Source organism: Oncorhynchus tshawytscha, linkage group LG17 (assembly GCF_018296145.1).
Source record: "Oncorhynchus tshawytscha isolate Ot180627B linkage group LG17, Otsh_v2.0, whole genome shotgun sequence".
In the NCBI taxonomy this organism is placed as follows: Eukaryota; Metazoa; Chordata; class Actinopteri; order Salmoniformes; family Salmonidae; genus Oncorhynchus; species Oncorhynchus tshawytscha.
The window spans coordinates 19,178,453-19,197,445 of record NC_056445.1 but is presented as its reverse complement, the minus strand read 5'-3'; the positions used below and the strand labels follow the sequence as shown (position 1 = coordinate 19,197,445).

The window sequence follows — 18,993 nt, the reverse complement described above, 5'->3', positions numbered from 1 at the left end:
CTCCTTGCCCCCTGTCCTCCTCCTCCCCTCTACTCCTCCTATTCTGTTCTATTCAGACCCAGAGTGAAATGGTGGACCAAGAGACCCATCCACAAGCCACTAATCCCTCCCACCTCCACGGTCTCTTTTGTCCCAGCACAGCTGGCAGAAAATGGGGCATATGAATACAGGGCTGGGGGGAGTGACTGGTAGAGGTGGGTGGTGGTAGGAGGGGGACGGTAATATTCAACCTCAGCTGTAAATCTGACTGGACTGTGTGGCAGAATATCATTAAAGAGAGAAAGAGGGTCTTACCAGCGTATATACAGTGCCTTGCGAAAGTATTCGGCCCTCTTGAACTTTGCGACCTTTTGCCACATTTCAGGCTTCAAACATAAAGATATAAAACTGTATTCTTTTGTGAAGAATCAACAACAAGTGGGACACAATCATGAAGTGGAGCGACATTTATTGGATATTTCAAACTTTTTTAACAAATCAAAAACTGAAAAATTGGGCGTGCAAAATTATTCAGCCCCTTTACTTTCAGTGCAGCAAACTCTCTCCAGAAGTTCAGTGAGGATCTCTGAATGATCCAATGTTGACCTAAATGACTAATCATGATAAATACAATCCACCTGTGTGTAATCAAGTCTCCGTATAAATGCACCTGCACTGTGATAGTCTCAGAGGTCCGTTAAAAGCGCAGAGAGCATCATGAAGAACAAGGAACACACCAGGCAGGTCCGAGATAGTGTTGTGAAGAAGTTTAAAGCCGGATTTGGATACAAAAAGATTTCCCAAGCTTTAAACATCCCAAGGAGCACTGTGCAAGCGATAATATTGAAATGGAAGGAGTATCAGACCACTGCAAATCTACCAAGACCTGGCCGTCCCTCTAAACTTTCAGCTCATACAAGGAGAAGACTGATCAGAGATGCAGCCAAGAGGCCCATGATCACTCTGGATGAACTGCAGAGATCTACAGCTGAGGTGGGAGACTCTGTCCATAGGACAACAATCAGTCGTATATTGCACAAATCTGGCCTTTATGGAAGAGTGGCAAGAAGAAAGCTATTTCTTAAAGATATCCATAAAAAGTGTCGTTTAAAGTTTGCCACAAGCCACCTGGGAGACACACCAAACATGTGGAAGAAGGTGCTCTGTTCAGATGAAACCAAAATTGAACTTTTTGGCAACAATGCAAAACGTTATGTTTGGCGTAAAAGCAACACAGCTCATCACCCTGAACACACCATCCCCACTGTCAAACATGGTGGTGGCAGCATCATGGTTTGGGCCTGCTTTTCTTCAGCAGGGACAGGGAAGATGGTTAAAATTGATGGGAAGATGGATGGAGCCAAGTACAGGACCATTCTGGAAGAAAACCTGATGGAGTCTGCAAAAGACCTGAGACTGGGATGGAGATTTGTCTTCCAACAAGACAATGATCCAAAACATAAAGCAAAATCTACAATGGAATGGTTCAAAAATAAACATATCCAGGTGTTAGAATGGTCAAGTCAAAGTCCAGACCTGAATCCAATCGAGAATCTGTGGAAAGAACTGAAAACTGCTGTTCACAAATGCTCTCCATCCAACCTCACTGAGCTCGAGCTGTTTTGCAAGGAGGAATGGGAAAGAATTTCAGTCTCTCGGTGTGCAAAACTGATAGAGACATACCCCAAGCAACTTACAGCTGTAATCGCAGCAAAATGTGGCGCTACAAAGTATTAACTTAAGGGGATGAATAATTTTGCACGCCCAATTTTTCAGTTTTTGATTTGTTAAAAAAGTTTGAAATATCCAATAAATGTCGTTCCACTTCATGATTGTGTCCCACTTGTTGTTGATTCTTCACAAAAAAATACAGTTTTATATCTTTATGTTTGAAGCCTGAAATGTGGCAAAAGGTCGCAAAGTTCAAGGGAGCCGAATACTTTCGCAAGGCACTGTACCTGATTAACCACAGATACAACCGCCAGATAAAGAGAGAGAATAATACCAATTGTTTGTATTTTTATTTAACTTTTATTTAACTAGGCGAGTCAGTTAAGAACAATCATGGCTGGTTGTGATACAGCCTGGAATCGAACCAGGGTGTCTGTAGTGATGCCTCTAGCACTGAGATGCAGTGCCTTAGACTGCTGTGCCACTCAGGAGAAGAAGATACAAGGCAGAGCGAGAGAGGAGAGAAAGGAGAGAGAGGGGGAGAGACAGAGACAGAGATAAAGAGAGAGACATAGCGAGAGAGAGGAAGAGAGCGAGAGACAGAAAGAGAGAAAGAGACGGGGAGAGAGACAGAGAGAGAGAAACAGAGAGAGAGAAACAGAGAGAGAGAAACAGAGAGAGAGAGACACAGAGAGAGACAGAGACAGAGAGAGACAGAGACAGAGAGGGGGAGACAGAGAGAGGAAGAGAGAGAGAGGGGGAGAGAGGAAGAGAGAGGGGGAGAGAGAGAGAGACAGAGAGAGAGAGAGACAGAGAGAGAGAGAGAGGGGGGAGACAGAGAGAGAGAGAGAGGAAGAGAGAGAGGGGGAGAGACAGAGAGAGAGAGAGAGCGAGAGCGAGAGACCGAGAGAGAGAGAGACAGAGAGAGACAGAGAGAGAGAGACAGAGAGAGAGACAGAGAGAGAGAGACAGAGAGAGAGTAAGAGAGAGAGAGGGGGAGAGAGGAAGAGAGAGAGGTGAGAGAGAGAGAGAGAGAGACAGAGAGAGAGAGAGAGAGAGAGAGAGTGAGGAAGGGACAACAGAGACAGAGAGAGACAGAGAGACAGAGAGACAGAGAGAGAGAGAGAGAGAGAGAGAGAGAGAGAGAGAGAGGGGGAGGAGAGAGACAACAAGGAAGAGAGAGGATAAGAGTGAAAACAACATAGTAGAGTTCATAGAAAGACGGGCAATTGACCGTTACCATTAAGAACGCAAACACTCAACCTAATTGTGTTAACTATGGTGACCTCTGATCTATGGTCAGATGGTCGGTTTCCTATAGGCCACTGAGTCTCCAGCAGCTTCTAGAAAGAGATCTGATATGTCACTCCCTTAGTGGGGGTCCAAAGTGATGCAGGGCACACCCTTTCATGTATATCTATAAATAGAAAACACACACACGCTCTGACACACACACACATATCACTCTCCCACACACTCACGTCTAAACCCAAATATCAAGCCGGTGGCATTCTGACCTAACTAGTCTTTTTTAGTGTTAGAAGGTCTATTCTGAGTGTTTTTATTGACCGATGGGGAACTGTGAGAGGATAAAGAGTTGGCAGACAGGGCTGTGGTGTTAGAGAGAGAGAGAGAGAGAGGAGAGAGAGAGGAGAGAGAGAGGAGAGAGAGAGTGAGAGAAAGAGAGAGAGATAGGAGAGAGAGAGAAGAGGAAGAGAGAGAGGGGGAGAGAGAGAGAGAGAGAGAGAGAGAGAGAGAGAGGGGGCAGGAGAGAGAGAGAGAAGAGAGATAGAGAGAGAGATGAGGAAGAGAGAGAGGGAGAGAGAGAGAGAGAGAGAGAGAGAGAGAGCAGAGCCACTGTCAGATGGAGATGGATTGATAATAACAGACTGATGCATCCTGCCTGTCAGCGAGCGAAAGCACCCAGCTGTGAATAACACGCGGAATCACACCAGATAAAAGATAGAGAGGGAGAGATTAAGGGAGAGGGAAAGAAAGGATGCACTTTTTTAGTTTCATTTTGACTCCATTCACACAAATGATGAGTCTGTTCTTCTCTCTCGCTCTCTCTCTTCCCCTCTCTCTCTCTCTCCTCTCTCTCTTACACCACAGCCCTGTCTGCCAACTCTTTATCCTGGTTATTAGAGTCTTCTTTGATTTGGCACTAAAACAGACCTCCCACAGGAATATGAGAGGTTGTTCCAAATACAACTCTCTTTTCTGTTGACATAATGGGAGGAGGAGGGGAATTAATGGGTGGAAAGTATCACCCTGAGACAATTAAATGAAAGTAGCTAATGTTGTTGCCTATTTGCAGTGTTTGTTTTGTACTTTGAATTGCAAGATTAGACGAGGTTTATTGGGATAAAGTGTTTTCATTCAGTTTCACGTAATTAGTTTCACAAATTTGTAAATTCGCTTTATACACTCACCACACACAGCCAATTTCAATACAATTAGGCGGTCAGCCAGCACGCCTCCACATGCACGCACGCACACCCACCCTAGCACACTCTCTCATACGACCGTAAAGGTTTTCAGCGTACAGATCAGTGATCATTGAGACACATGTCAAACCCAGGACTACCCATTGTAACAATCACCTACTTTGTCTGTGATGAGTGTGTACTGTGTTGTGTATGTGTGTGTGTGTGTGTGTGTGTGTCTGTCTGTCTGGCAGCCCACCTGATGGCCAAATTGCTGTGAAATTGGAATCAAAGTATGTTTACTGGAGAAAAAAAAGATATTGTTCCCATGGCAACACATCCTGGCGGACAGGTCAGAGAGTGTTTTTATCAACTGAGCATTAGGGGGTGTGGGGGTGATGACTGATGTGTATGACGGGGATGGGCTGAGGTAGTGCGGTGAGAGGTAATTATCACTAATGTACTGGTTTTGGAGTCTTGTGGTTGTTTTCTAATGAGGAGCACAACCAGAGAGGCTGACTGGTATTCTCCCCAGATGAACCTCACACAGCATCGGTCCAGAAGTGAGGATCAGCTGCTGGTGGGGGGTTACAGCAGACTGGCTGGGTTGTGTAATGGAGTACCCCCCCCCTCCCCCTGTGTGTGTGAGTGTGAGCCCTGGGTGGAGCGAGCACTAAATGTTTACACAACACCTTCATTCACACAAACTCACACAATCTCTCTCACACACACACACACACACACACACACACCACTAACGAGCTAAAACAATAAGACCATGTTGACACTACATCGGAGATGTGTCCCCGAGTTACCCACCACCTACTATGTGATAAACAACATGAAAGAGATCAGCAAAACTGACCGAGCCCTTCAAGCTCATCGTATCTAAGGCAACGAGTTACTAAGGCGTTACCATGGCATCTAATATTTATTAAGGTAAGAGTTTAAGGACTTATATTATTAGAGTTTCTGTACAAACACTTTGACAGGTTGGGTATGGAAAGATTTAAACATTAGTCCAACACACACACACGCACATGCATGCGCACACACACACACACACACGCACGTGCACACACACACGCATGCATGCACACACACACACACGCGCGCGCACACACACACACTGGTTTTGGAGTCTTGTGGTTATTTTCTAATGAGGAGCACAACCAGAGAGGTAACCCAATGCACACACAGTAACCCAATGCACACACAGTAACCCAATGCACACACAGTAACCCAATGCACACACAGTAACCCAATGCACACACAGTAACCCAATGCACACACAGTAACCCAATGCACACACAGTAACCCAATGCAGCCCTAATGGTATAAAGGTAATGGTATATCTCCATGGTACAGGGAGACAGCATCAAGATAGCCAGGGTCAGCATTATCAGAGAACTACTGACAAACCTTATGCCTACATCTCCACCAAACCTCTTCTTTCTCTCCCTCTCTGTCTCTTTTTTCTCATTAGTGGTCTGTGGCAAGACTGACTAGAAGAGAGTCATTATCCACACACACACGCACGCACGCACACACACACACACACACACACACACGCACGCACGCACGCACACACACACACACACACACACGCACGCACACACACACACACACACACACACACACACACACACTCACAACTCAGCACAATCACAACAACTACGACTACCATAGAGAGAGAGAGAGAGAGACAGAGAAAGGTATTAAAGGTAGGGAAGGGGTGATGAGAGAGAGAGAAACAGGTAGGGCAGAGAGAGAGATTAATGATGTGGTCTGGATAACTAAAAGCAGATCAGCCATCTATGACTGACTGGTTTTAAAGACATCCCTCTGGCATTAGGCAAGCAGAATAGTTTAACTATACATGCGCGTGGACACACACACACACACACACACACACACACACAGGGGCAGGACACAACATGTCTGACACAACATCAAACTGTCAAACACAACCTCTCCCTGCTTGGCTCTTTTTCTGTAACTCTACCATCCGTTTACCTGGTGTTTACATTTATCCAAATGTCTGTCCGTCCGCCCCCCTCCCCACACACACACACACAGCTCCTCACGTGGTGCTTGTCAAAGTCTGCCTATGAACTGCCATCAGTATAAACACACACGCTAACAGCATGTGACTACAGTTCTGACTACGTTTAGACTGGAAACAGCTTGGAGACTGTAGTACCTTGAGACATACAGTCTCAGTCTCAGTCACACACGCACACACACACCCTACCTCTGTGACGTGGATGAGTGGGATGGTCGTGAAGTGCTTCTTCATCTCTCCTCGTCCTCAGGGTTAAGGGCCAGAGTGTGTGAAGTCAAAGTTCATTCCTACGAGTTCCAGAAGACGCTCAGTGATCATCAAAGAGCTGGCAGCCTTTTAGAGGAACAGCCATTGTGGGAGGAGTGTGTGTGTGTGTGTGTGGTTTCCCTCTGGCTCTGGTGAAAGCCCTTCCTTCCTGTCAGTGGAGATAAAGATGTGCCGTCACAAGGCCTGGCTCGGACTTTCCCAACCAACACCCTAAAAATACAAAGATACACTCCTACACACACACACACACTTCTACGCCCTTATAAGGCAGTAACCCCCCTGAGGTCTCTGATTCTTATCCACCTCCCTCCTTTGCCAGCCCGGGCACGCTTCACCACCGCGTTCATTTATTACCTCTGAGGCCAATCAGGAGTCAGCAGCCAGAACAACAGGCTGAGAGGTAGTAGGGATGTCTGACAGGTTAGGAGAGGGAGGGAATACAGGTCCTCCGTATACTGCTGTTGAGATAGAGCTGGTAAAGTTAGTGAAGTAGTCTCTCCCCCCTCCCTGTCTCAGTGGTGAATACATTCAGACAGAGCCATTAATCTACACAGTCTGTCTGTCTGTCTGTCTGTCTGTCTGTCTGTCTGTCTGTCTGTCTGTCTGTCTGTCTGTCTGTCTGTCTGTCTGTCTGTCTGTCTGTCTGTCTGTCTGTCTGTCTGTCTGTCTGTCTGTCTGTCTGTCTGTCTGTCTGTCTGTCTGTCTGTCTGTCTGTCTGTCTGTCTGTCTGTCTGTCTGTCTGTCTGTCTGTCTGTCTGTCTGTCTGTCTGTCTGTCTGTCTGTCTGTCTGTCTGTCTGTCTGTCTGTCTGTCTGTCTGTCTGTCTGTCTGTCTGTCTGTCTGTCTGTCTGTCTGTCTGTCTGTCTGTCTGTCTGTCTGTCTGTCTGTCTGTCTGTCTGTCTGTCTGTCTGTCTGTCTGTCTGTCTGTCTGTCTGTCTGTCTGTCTGTCTGTCTGTCTGTCTGTCTGTCTGTCTGTCTGTCTGTCTGTCTGTCTGTCTGTCTGTCTGTCTGTCTGTCTGTCTGTCTGTCTGTCTGTCTGTCTGTCTGTCTGTCTGTCTGTCTGTCTGTCTGTCTGTCTGTCTGTCTGTCTGTCTGTCTGTCTGTCTGTCTGTCTGTCTGTCTGTCTGTCTGTCTGTCTGTCTGTCTGTCTGTCTGTCTGTCTGTCTGTCTGTCTGTCTGTCTGTCTGTCTGTCTGTCTGTCTGTCTGTCTGTCTGTCTGTCTGTCTGTCTGTCTGTCTGTCTGTCTGTCTGTCTGTCTGTCTGTGTGTGTGTGTGTGTGTGTGTGTGTGTGTGTGTGTGTGTGTGTGTGTGTCTCAATGCAACTGGGCTCTGCTCCCACTCCCACACATAATCAAATATGCCCCCCAAATATAATTCACTAAGGCTAAGCCCATATGTCTCTGAGAACCATTCAGTGTGTCTTTTTCACTCTCTTTCTCTTTCTGTCTCTCTCAGAGCCCATTAAGAGCTGAGACACACAGGGGAGGTGAACAGAACAGGGCCAGGGGTATTTTTACAGCACTATGCTCAAGAGGAAGTGTAAAGGCATGAAAACCCTACAAATAAAATATTTGGCGCATCGCCCCCTCTGACCCATTAAACATCTACAGAGTCGGGAGGCTTGTCTTCCTGTCCAGGAAATACTACAGACTCATCATATATCATCTCCAGAGGAATACAGAAATGAATACGATATGGACAGAAGGAAGAACAGAAGAGACAAAATGAGGAGTTGGGTAGGAAGGAGAGTATACAGGTAGCAGAAAGGAAAGAGAAAGTAGCAGAAACAGGAAGAGGGAGGGAAAAGAAAATAGGGAGTTTGCTCAGAAGGTATATAATGGGGACAGACAGACAGGTGGTGAGATGAGGGGAGAGGGTACCAGGGGGCAGAGGGGAGAGGGATGAGGGTACCAGGGGGCAGAGGGGAGAGGGATGAGGGTACCAGGGGCAGAGGGGAGAGGGATGAGGGTACCAGGGGGCAGAGGGGAGAGGGATGCACCTGCTCTAAAATGAGTCCTTAAATTCCCTCTGGTACCCAGCTGGCATCACCACCAACACAGCTGCCACCTCATTATATATACACGCACGCACGCACACACGCACGCACGCACACACACACACACACACACACACACACACACACACACACACACGGAGAGGAATAGAGAGATGGGGAGAGAGAGAGAGAAGAGTTGCAGAGAGAAAATGGAGAGTGAGATGAGAGATGTGTTGAGTGTTCACTGACCTTATAATTAGCCACAAGGAAGTATCGCCATGGCAGTACAAGTCCTCTCACTTAAATCAGATGCCATTTTACTCCATTTACACAAATGACTCAGAGACAGTAGCTGAATAACCAGCGACACAGCTCTGATATCCTACGCACACTAAACCTAACCAACTAAACACGGCAGACTTGTGTTCTTTTACAGCAGGTTCCGATAAACCCTAAGCCCTTTATACTAATCCCTTAGACCTTAAGCACCAGGAGCTTCAACCCACTGAGAGACAGTGAAGTTGGAAACACATTTAAATGCTCCAGTTAGTCTAAGGACTTTCCAGTCAAGGCGATAAAGCTCAGCCGCAAGGCGCCAAAAGATTACTCAGGTTCTTTATGAGATTGTCCCCCGGTCCCCGTCCTGGTGCCTATGTGACTGGCTTCCAAATGAAAGCCGGTCGCATTCTAGTCAGAGGTAGCTGGATATATTGCAACACCTGGAACTGCTGACTTGTGGCAATGTTATTCCACATCAACAAAGAGCTTCTCAATTTACATGCTCAAAAGCAAAGTGCTCATGAATTGTGTTTGATTTAATTATGATATAGCTGAGGTGTGAGTTGAATGCCGACTTTATCAGGGACACAGTGACCCCTGGTGGATGGACCAGTCATTACAGGTCTTCCTGACAGACAGAAAGTGGAAAGGAGAAAATGATGTGGCCCCTTTCCAATAAATCTTTAAAGGCCCAGTGCAGTCAAAAACGTGACTTTTCTGTGTTTTATATATATTTCCACACCATGAGGTTGGAATAATACTGTGAAATTGTGAAAATTATGATAATTTTAGCTGTTTGAAAAGGCCACCTTAAATTTCAGCCTGCTTTGGTGGGATGCAGTTTTGGTCTGCCTGGTGACAGTTGGTAAATTAGTTAATAGACCAATAAGAACGATAGTTCCAAACCTCTCTGCCAATAACAGCTAGTTTAAATTGTTCTCCTCCCAACTCAAACCACTCCTAGAGTGTCCAAGCAAAATTCTAATTTGAGAAATTGTTCTTTGCTAAGAAGCTATTTTTCATGTTTCTGGTCACTGGTTCAGGAATGGCTGAAATTAATTTATCTGAAATGAACCCTCCAAATAGCAGTGTTGGGAGATTTAGAAAACCATCGTCCAATCAATTAACAATATAATAATACTTTTAGTAAAAATATTTATCTTACAATCTGTATATACTATGCGATTAGACAGGTTCAGAATGTAAGTGAAACATCACATTGAGAAACATATGACACATGGAAATCATAAGAGGGCGGTTTATAGAGATAGGTGAAGAGGGTGGGGGGGGGGGGGGCAAAAAAAGAAGAAGAAAAAAACAGTATACAACATATTTTTTTAAATCTAAGAAAATCAGCTATTTTGGTTTCTTTTTGAACATTTTAATTGAAAAGAATCACAGTAATTGTTACCCAGAAATGATGTTATATTGAGATTTTAAAAAGAAGGCTGCATTGGACCTTAAACATGCATCCTTCCTTCCTCTCTCCCTTGAAGTAACTACTATAGTAACACATTTGGGATGGTGGATATTTATGAGGGTTTCGCCTATCCAGCCATGTCATTTCATTTCAGTGAGGGGGCATTTAAAATTGATTCAAACAGCCATATAAAGGGATAGAGTGACTGACCTCATTCTCTGCCTCTTCACTGACCCCACGGCCGAATAGCGTTGACAGCGTAAACCTTCTCATCTAACAGCCCAGACCACTGGAAGCAAAGGCAGGGTTAGAATACCGGTAAACCCTGAGTAACCAAGCTGCTTCTGAAAATATCTAAGTCCTTACTATGGTACAGACTACAGTAGAATAGCTATTATGATGCCTACAAGTAGAAAAACTGCAATTTTTCCAGTGCAGAAAAACTGCAATTTTTCCAGTGCAGAAAAATATCTACTTAAACGCCATATGAAAAGATTCACTAGGGACTAATACAGTATACAGTATTTATTTTCTGCACCACCAAAGATAGTCAAACTATGGTCTTAACTAGACATTAACATTAGAAAATTGTCTGCCAACTCACAGACTGGTACTGGAGTCAACTCACCTCTCAGAGCACAGCAGTCCCCGAGAGGACAGAGGGACTGGAGCTGGGAGTGTGAGTGTCTGTCTGCCTGTGTGAATGTGACAACACCCTGACCACAATATCACCCTGATATGATGGTCATCTGATCAGACATACTCCTATTACCCCCATGTGAAATACTGCAGCCTTTTCTCAGCTCAGCAATATCCTGCTGTCTGGAACACACACACAAATCAGACCATCTAACACCCTCAGAGAAACATTACCTCATAATCTGCCCCTCAACAATGGGCCAGTCTCAGTCAGTCTTAAAAAACATCTCAAACAAACTCATGTTGCTAACATTTTTATGTCATACTTGTGGAGAGCTGGTCATTAGTCAGCCAACTAGTCACTAGTGACATAACAGCCCACAGTTTCACACATAAGGACTTGAGTCATCACCAGTGTCCATATAGATTAGATTTTATTTAGAAGCAAAGATGTGGTGGTGAACGCACACACAGGAAAACACACTCATCATTTACAGAACAAGGTCACGGGTCAGGTCTAAGCAGGGTCACTGAGCCTTTGGGGGCAGCCACTCGTGGATCTTCTTGCGGGTGGTGGAGTAGGGCACGTACGCCTGGGCCGAACCACTCACGTTGAACTGGTGGACCTCTGCCAGGAACTTCTTGGGTGTAGGAGGGTGTGTGGTGGGGGGGTTGTCTGTCATACAGTGGAGCCAGCGATGCCTGAGGAGATTTAAGATTGGGAGTTAGCATCGGGTACTCATTTCATCAATAGAAGGTTCTTAGACGGTAAAAACACAATTAAGACACCAGTACATCAACTCAATGAGTACCACCCAGATCTATGACAATTCCATACTCAGAACTTTGTCAGCAATTTTACTATGAAGGCCAGTATCTCCAACATGGCAATGGCCCAGTCACTGAGATCGAGGCAACTCCACCTGTGTCAAACCAAGTGAGATGCATTTACCATTCAGCGGGCACCATGCTGCCATCCACCTCCCACATGGTGTTCTTTCCATTCATCTCCGTCGTGTAGATCACCCAGCGGTGACGACCTGACAAGGAGAGGTGTTACTCTGAGTACACTACAGGTCTTTGAACAGCCCTCTCTACCACACTTCTACTACTTGATTTCCCCACACTCTGACCAATCAACTCCATATGGAAAATATTATATGTGCCGACTACATTCAGAGATAATATGATGATTGTCACTGCAGTACATAGCCGAAGTCCATCACTGGTAATGTGAGCTGAGGTTTCGGGTCTGTTCGACCTTACCAAAAAAGTAGCGTGTGTCCTCAAAGTACTTGTTTCCATACTTGTCCACGCCAATCAGGGCTCCCGTTTTCACATCATTTGCCCTGTAGCAAAATAACAGTCACTCCAAGTTAGATAAATTGCTGGCTAGTCCATTAGCAAAATGTCTAATTTGTCAGACCGGATACAGGTCAGAGATCACACAATCAAGTAGTCTTAAAACAGATTTTAAAAAGAGCAGTGAATCCGTTTGTTTACAAATGTAGCCAGCTACAGTAGTTAACGATAGGAAGTTAGCTAGTAGGTTGCCTTTCGACCGGGGACACTTATTTATCTCGAGTAAATGCATTGAAAGTGACAACCACCTCTATAGATTACAAAGCACATTATATCGCTCTTCAACTGACCTGAATAACTGAACAAATAAGCCTTTCACACCACCGTGACCTCCTAACTGTCCCAAAGCCCTTCGAACGACATGTATATACTCCGCCATTTTTAGACGGGACTGATTTGGGTAACGGACACTGTTGTACATTCCGTATGAAACGCTTGCCGGTCCACAATAGTTCCGTCCATTGTTTCAAGTCTAACAGTAGTTAGTCAATGAACAGCATTTCAAGCTGTTTCAAGCACTGTTTCTCTTCTGTTCTGTGACGACAGTAAACGAGTAAAGTAAACCGTAGTAAGAAAATGCTACCACCTAACTGTCCATTTTGAAGTGTCTCAATACTAGAAACAATTTGATGACAATTTGATGGTAACCTATTGTAAAAAATAATAATAATAATGTAACCATGCTAACAGTCTTGTCTCAAGTGTATCTTAACGTTACTTGGGAGCAAAATGTGATGACTAATATAGAAGTATCATTTAGAAGCTAAATGTAATGACATACTAATTAGTTATAATAAAATACATTTAAAAAATACTTTCATACAGTGTCTTCAGAAACTATTCACAACCCTCGACGTTTTCCACATTTTGTTGTTTTACAGATGTCGTGTCACTGGCCTACACGCAATACACCACAATGTCAATGTGGAATTCTGTTTTTAGACATTTTTACAAATTGAAACGTCTTGAGTCAATAAGTATTCAACTCTTTTGTTATGCCAAGCCTGAGTTCAGGTGTAAAATTGTGCTTAACAAGTCACATAATAAGTTGCATGGACTCAATCTGTGTGCAATAATAGTGTTTAACATGATTTTTGAATGACTACCTCATCTCTGTACCCCACACATACAATTATCTGTAAGGTCCCTCAGTCTAGCAGTGCATTTCAAACACAAATTTAACCACAAAGACCAAGGAGGTTTTCCAATGCCTCGCAAAGAAGGGCACCTATTGGTAGATGGGTAAAAAAAACAGTCATTGAATATCCATTTGAACATTACCCTTTGGATGGTTTATCAATTCACCCAGTCACTAAAAAGATACAGGCGTCCTTACTAACTCAGTTGCCGGAGAGGAAGGATACTGCTCAGGGATTTCATCATAAGGCCAATGGTGACTTTTAAACAGCTACAGAGTTTAATGGATGTGATAGGAGAAAACTGAGGAAGGATCAACAACATCGTAGTTACTCCACAATACTAATCTAAATGGAAAGAGTGAAAAGCAGGAAGCCTGTACAGAATAAAAATATTACAAAACCTGTTTGCAATAAGTCACTAAAGTAAAACTGCAAAACATGTGGCAAATAAATGAACTTTATGTCCTGAATACGAAGCGTTATGCTTGGGGAAAATCCAACACAACACATCACTGAGTACCACTCTTCATATTTTAAAGCATGATGGTGGCTGGAGCATGTTATGAGTATACTTGTCATCGGCAAGGACTAGGGATTTTTTTTTAGGATAAAAATAAATAGAATAGAGCTAAACACATGCAAAATCCTAGAGGAAAACCTGGTTCAGTCTGTTTTCCAACAGAAACTGAGAAACAAATTCACCTTTCAGCAGGACAATAACCTAAAAGACAAGTTGCTTACCAATATGACATTGAATGTTCCTGGGTGGCTGAGTCACAGTTTTGACTTAAACCAGCTTGAAAATCTATGCCAAGACTTGAAAATGGCTGTGTTGCGATGACCAACTTGACAGAGCTTGAAGAATTTTTAAAAGAATAATGTGCAAATAATGTACAATCTAGGTGTGCAAAGCTCTTAGGAGACTTACCCAGAAAGACTAACAGCTGTAATTTCTGCCAAAGGTGATTCTAATATGTATTGACTCAGGGGTGTGAATACACATGTAAATGAGATATTTCTGTATTTAATTTTCAGGCTGCAACACAACAAAACGTGGAATAAGTCAGGGGTATGAATACTCTCTGGAGGCACTGTACATATGCAGAGCAATCTTATTCAGAGGAAGAAAAGTGCAGAGTAAACCCACAGAGTGAGCGTTGGAGTAAATATGAGTCATATTTTGAAATACTCTTATCTTCCTCAACACAGCGCTTTGATCACTGAGCTCAAAGCAGAAATAAGACAGCCGAGGAAGACTTCTTTATCAGTGTCAAACTTAAACACATGCAAAGATCCACACCCACAAAGACATGCCTGCACCCACACATCAATCAGTACTATGCAATAAAATAACTCAGTGACAGTAATCTAAGGTGGAAAGATTTACTAACTCCCTCATCCCTTGATGACTCAAAGCATGAAATTGAGTCATGATGCAAAGTCACTTTCAGAGGTTTCATTAAAAAGTGGTGCCTGACAGTTCTGCAGAAATATTATTTACAGACGAGACACGATGGCTCTCTAGTGATTGTGTATAAGGGTGGAGGGACATTTAGTCTCTATAAAATATTATCTGTTTTGAATTATCCCTAATGTTTCTATGTTATAAACTTCATTTCCCATAAGGCCACCTGCCATAATGGTGTAGTAGTGCAACCTGATTAGTACATTTGAAGTACTAAATGTAAACTCTAAAAAAAAAAAATTAAATACATAATGGATATTTACACTGTTTAATGTCAGATGTGCGGGCCAAAGTAGTCACTGTGATAATAGAATATCCTAATTCAAATGAATAATTAATTAAACAATGCACCAGATAATTAAATACAGTTTTCTGTATCTATATCATTACAAGATAATTGTGCATATTTAAGGCACTGTCTGGATGTTGCTTTATTGCTAGTGAGCAATTCCTAAGGGATACATTTCATTCTCCATTCCATTTCTACCTCAAAAGACAAACATTATTTTGTAATCTGTTCACTTTAAATTATTCAATAAAAAAATTATACAAATGAGGCCTGGATTAAAAGATTCCTCCTAATGAATCCAACAAGTCTGTTGTGGCAGTTTAAAACAAACTAGTGAGGCATTGTTACAACACGTGCTTTTACAACCATCATGGCATACAATACAAAAGGTAGCTACTACTTATTACAAAAGTGACAAAGATAGTATCCGTTATCAAATAAATCGTATTTCTAAAATCACATAATTATGGACATTGAGAAATGTACAGTTCTATATAAATATTAGTTCTCGACTTTTACACACAAAAAAAGTACATTTTACTCTCCCAATTCTACATATTACCCAACCACCGCTTCTGAGTCTAACAAATACGCTTTAAAAATGCATTTGTTCTATAGGTTGTGTAGTAAAATATTGACACTTATGCCATTTCCAGTTTTATCCAGTATACTGCATTATACATGTGGTAGATGTACTGAGTTAAGCCTAACAGAGAATAACAATATAAACCGACCCCTGTAATTTTGCTATATTTCTAAGGAGCAAAATGCTCATCTCCTGTGTCTCTGTGGCACCCTGTTTTTTCACAGTTGAATCCAACCACCTGCAGTGCACTAGAGAAGCTTCCCTACTCAGAGAACGCACTGCGTCTCACCCTTCTTTGTTTCTGGTATCCATCCCATCATGCAAGGTTCCCACTCTAATCACCATTCCAATTTCCATAATTCATCAATATTTGAGTTGATACTTTTCTTACAATATGTTACATTTCCCAAAGAAAATAACAAAATCCTTTAACTTTTCAGGGATAATGTAAATCAATAGCAATTTACATCAAATCATTTTCAATGACTTTCAAGGCTTTTTGTGGACCGTGGGAACCCCTGTATAAGGTAGCAGGCTGTCCACAGACAACAATTCTGTTAACACTTCCACACACACACGCTTCAGGACATGACCTTTGACCCACAGCTGTGACACATAACAATTCCATCTAAGATCCAGAACAGATAGATATGCAGCCTATGAGGCTCAACACACCCATAACCTCAAAGCTCCACTGGAAGCATGGTGGTTTGACCAAGGGCACATTTTCAACGGATCCCAACATTTACAATGAATGTAATATAGAGCTGACACAAAGTCCATATTTCCACCAGAAAGACAATGATGTCTGCTCTTCACACCACTGGTACTCTGGGGTCTCCTGGTGAGCAGCCAGACCGGTTCATCAGGGCTCGGGGTGTGGGGAGTGCTTCCTGAGCTGCTGACCCCTGACGTGTCTAGAGGACAAGGATCAAAAGGTGTCCTTCAACTGGCTCCAGGGGAAGGACATGAGCTGACTGGTTTAGGTGTTAAAGAATCATGGCCTCCTGGAAAGCCTCTATCCACCTGAGAGAAAATTGAGAAACACAACAAACTTTATTATATTGGCACCTGGGAAAAAACAAACTCACCAATAAACATTATATTGATAAAATAACTATATGAATGCTTTCACCATCCCACGCTCCGGAGTTATCTGTTACAGCGTGGTCCCCTCCTGATTGATGAATACTCTAATACTCCATTACCTCTGTGCAGTGGGGATGTCGTCAGCCTTGAAGATATAGAACAGGGTGTTTTTGTGGTACAGTTTAAACTGCAGCTTCTGGAAAGGGCCACACTTCTCCTCCCGCAGGAAGAAGCCTAGCAGAGGCTGGCTCTCTAGAGCAGCTACGTCCTGGAGAGAGGGAGAGAGGTACACATGTCACACACACACACACACACACAATGCACAAATATGTGTTTGTGACTAGAGTGGCGTAGGTGTTACCTCGCTGGCGGCGTAGGTGTACAGGACTTTGTTCTTGATGACGAACCATAGCCTCTTCCATTGCTTCTTGTTGCCCTTTGACCTCTGTAGGTAGCCACTCATGGAGGAGTTCTCTGTGTTTGCAGACACCTCTTTGAGAGCAGCTGGGATCTTCTTCTGTTTCCTGGAGAAAGAGAATCCCCCAGATCTGCCAGTAGGAGACAGTGCCCCAGAAGCAACACGGTCACCTAGGAAACACACGAACACAAAGCACCCTCTGACATACATACTGAATTCACAATAACAAACAACACAGGGTTTAAATCATGACTTCAATTCCATTTTTAATATTTGAAATAGTCAAAACACTTTAATATTTCACATGTATTCATGTAAAAGACGCATACTGTTCTCCTGTAGCTTGACGAAGCAGTGGTCACACACACGAGCCGGCTGGTTCTTCAAGTACTCTAGATAGAACTTACTGGACGAGCACGTCTGACACACCACCTGCAATACAGACAGTTAGTGAGAAAACCACTACACACACGCGCACACACATATGGAGTATAGTAGTGAACCATTGTAAACTAGGGCCCTTGTCCTTTCCTTACCTTCCCGCAGGCTCGGCAGTGGTGGCGTCTCCAGGTGAGGGTGAACTCACAGGTACAGACCATACACATGGTGGCCCTCAGGTCTGGGATCCAGATAGGGGCCTTAGAACCCAGTGGGGCCCCACTGTCACACACGCCATCAGCCTACACAGAGAGAGACGGTTATAGCCATAACAAGTGGATTGTAGCAAAATTATACTGGCTATGGTAACAGTGGGATCGGAGTGTTCCCATATTCAGTCAGTCGAATGAGCTGGAACTATACATGCTACAAGCACGTGCATGCTCACTCACGAAACACACACACACTGCCTCACCTCCTCCTGACACACACACTGCCTCACCTCCTCCTGACACACACACTGCCTCACCTCCTCCTGACACACACACTGCCTCACCTCCTCCTGACTCCGGCTGGAGATGAAGGTGATCTTCTTCCTGGTGTGGTCGTCTATCGCCGTGGCGATGGCCGCCAGCCACTCATCTCTCTCTGTGGCCGAGCTGCCAGGCAGAAACAACAACAGAAATGTCTGTATCCAATCAAAAGCCATTGGAACTGTACCCACAACCAATTAGAAGGGTAACTCATCAGAATGTCCATAATGTTAGGCGCCACCTTCAGGTGTTCAGGTGTGTCAGTGAGCAGGTACTCACCTGGCAGACAGGATGAAGGAACGCTCCACACTCTCAATGTTCAGTTCATTCTGATACGCCTCCTGACTGGGCTTACTCACCTGAACACAATAAACACATGTTTTCGATGAGGCTTTAGAAGATTTTTGTCAAGGGTAAATGTGTGTTCAGCCCTGCCTGTACTCACCTTCATGCCCGCCAGAGAGAGCATGCTGTTGAGTTTATACTGACCAGACTGAACTGGAGTTGTGTACAGAAGAGTGTCATTGAACTAGAGAGAGAGACAGATACACACGCCACATCAACATACAGATACTTGGGGGGTAATGTTCTGGTCTACAGACAGTGTTGGAAGTGAACTAAGCCAGACTCTTAATAAACTGCAGAACTGTAACAGTAACGGGTCAGATATCACAATGAGACCTCCACTACCCCGGAGGCATCAGTCAGTACTCACCAGGAAGAACATCCGTGGCTGCATGACCTTCCTGGACAGCTTCATCAGAGTGCCCTCCTTAAGAAACACCTGGGGACAAGAAGTGATCACAACAGATGAGATCACAGGTGTGTGTGTGTGTGCGCGTGTCATAGTGCTGGACACTCACCCTGCCTGGCTGAACAATCTCATGCTGTCCGTTCAGACTGTACTGAATGTGCATCAGCTTCTGAAAGTTATCCTGATAGATAGAGACACACCGGGGTCAGAGGAAATGCAATGGGATGCCTTGGGCCGAA

General features: G+C 44.0%; 3 protein-coding genes across 3 annotated transcripts in view; all 3 read right to left on the bottom strand.

Annotated features, from left to right (window-relative positions):
- The window catches only part of LOC112217024 (transmembrane and coiled-coil domain protein 3), a 36,790-nt gene extending 30,212 nt beyond the window's left edge, over positions 1-6,578 (bottom strand). The window contains exon 1 of the mRNA XM_042300355.1: positions 6,331-6,578. Coding sequence (XP_042156289.1) covers positions 6,331-6,375 — 45 coding nt within the window. The 5' untranslated portion in view covers positions 6,376-6,578. The remainder of the gene's footprint in view (positions 1-6,330) is intronic.
- A 4,580-nt stretch (positions 6,579-11,158) lies between these two features.
- Positions 11,159-12,537, bottom strand: LOC112217273 (NADH dehydrogenase [ubiquinone] 1 alpha subcomplex subunit 12). Its single transcript, XM_024377536.2, has 4 exons — positions 12,394-12,537; positions 12,008-12,090; positions 11,694-11,781; positions 11,159-11,443 (listed from the first exon to the last, which is right to left on the bottom strand). The coding sequence occupies exons 1-4, from the start codon at positions 12,522-12,524 to the stop codon at positions 11,269-11,271; spliced, it is 477 nt and encodes a 158-aa protein (XP_024233304.2). The 5' UTR covers positions 12,525-12,537; the 3' UTR covers positions 11,159-11,268.
- A 2,422-nt stretch (positions 12,538-14,959) lies between these two features.
- Positions 14,960-18,993, bottom strand: part of LOC112217198 (FYVE, RhoGEF and PH domain-containing protein 6-like) — a 28,618-nt gene continuing 24,584 nt past the window's right edge. The window contains 10 exon segments of the mRNA XM_042299984.1: positions 14,960-16,608; positions 16,791-16,939; positions 17,033-17,259; positions 17,419-17,521; positions 17,626-17,769; positions 18,024-18,126; positions 18,280-18,359; positions 18,446-18,529; positions 18,716-18,784; positions 18,864-18,935. Coding sequence (XP_042155918.1) covers positions 16,572-16,608; positions 16,791-16,939; positions 17,033-17,259; positions 17,419-17,521; positions 17,626-17,769; positions 18,024-18,126; positions 18,280-18,359; positions 18,446-18,529; positions 18,716-18,784; positions 18,864-18,935 — 1,068 coding nt within the window. The 3' untranslated portion in view covers positions 14,960-16,571.

Excerpts from the sequence above, each read along its gene's own strand:
- LOC112217273 (XM_024377536.2), bottom strand. The coding sequence starts at position 12,524 with ATGTACAACAGTGTCCGTTACCCAAATCAGTCCCGTCTAAAAATGGCG. Across the intron at positions 12,091-12,393 it reads TTATTTGTTCAGTTATTCAG|GGCAAATGATGTGAAAACGG; the intron begins GTCAGTTGAAGA and ends ATTTTGCTACAG. Across the intron at positions 11,782-12,007 it reads GGACACACGCTACTTTTTTG|GTCGTCACCGCTGGGTGATC; the intron begins GTAAGGTCGAAC and ends TCTCCTTGTCAG.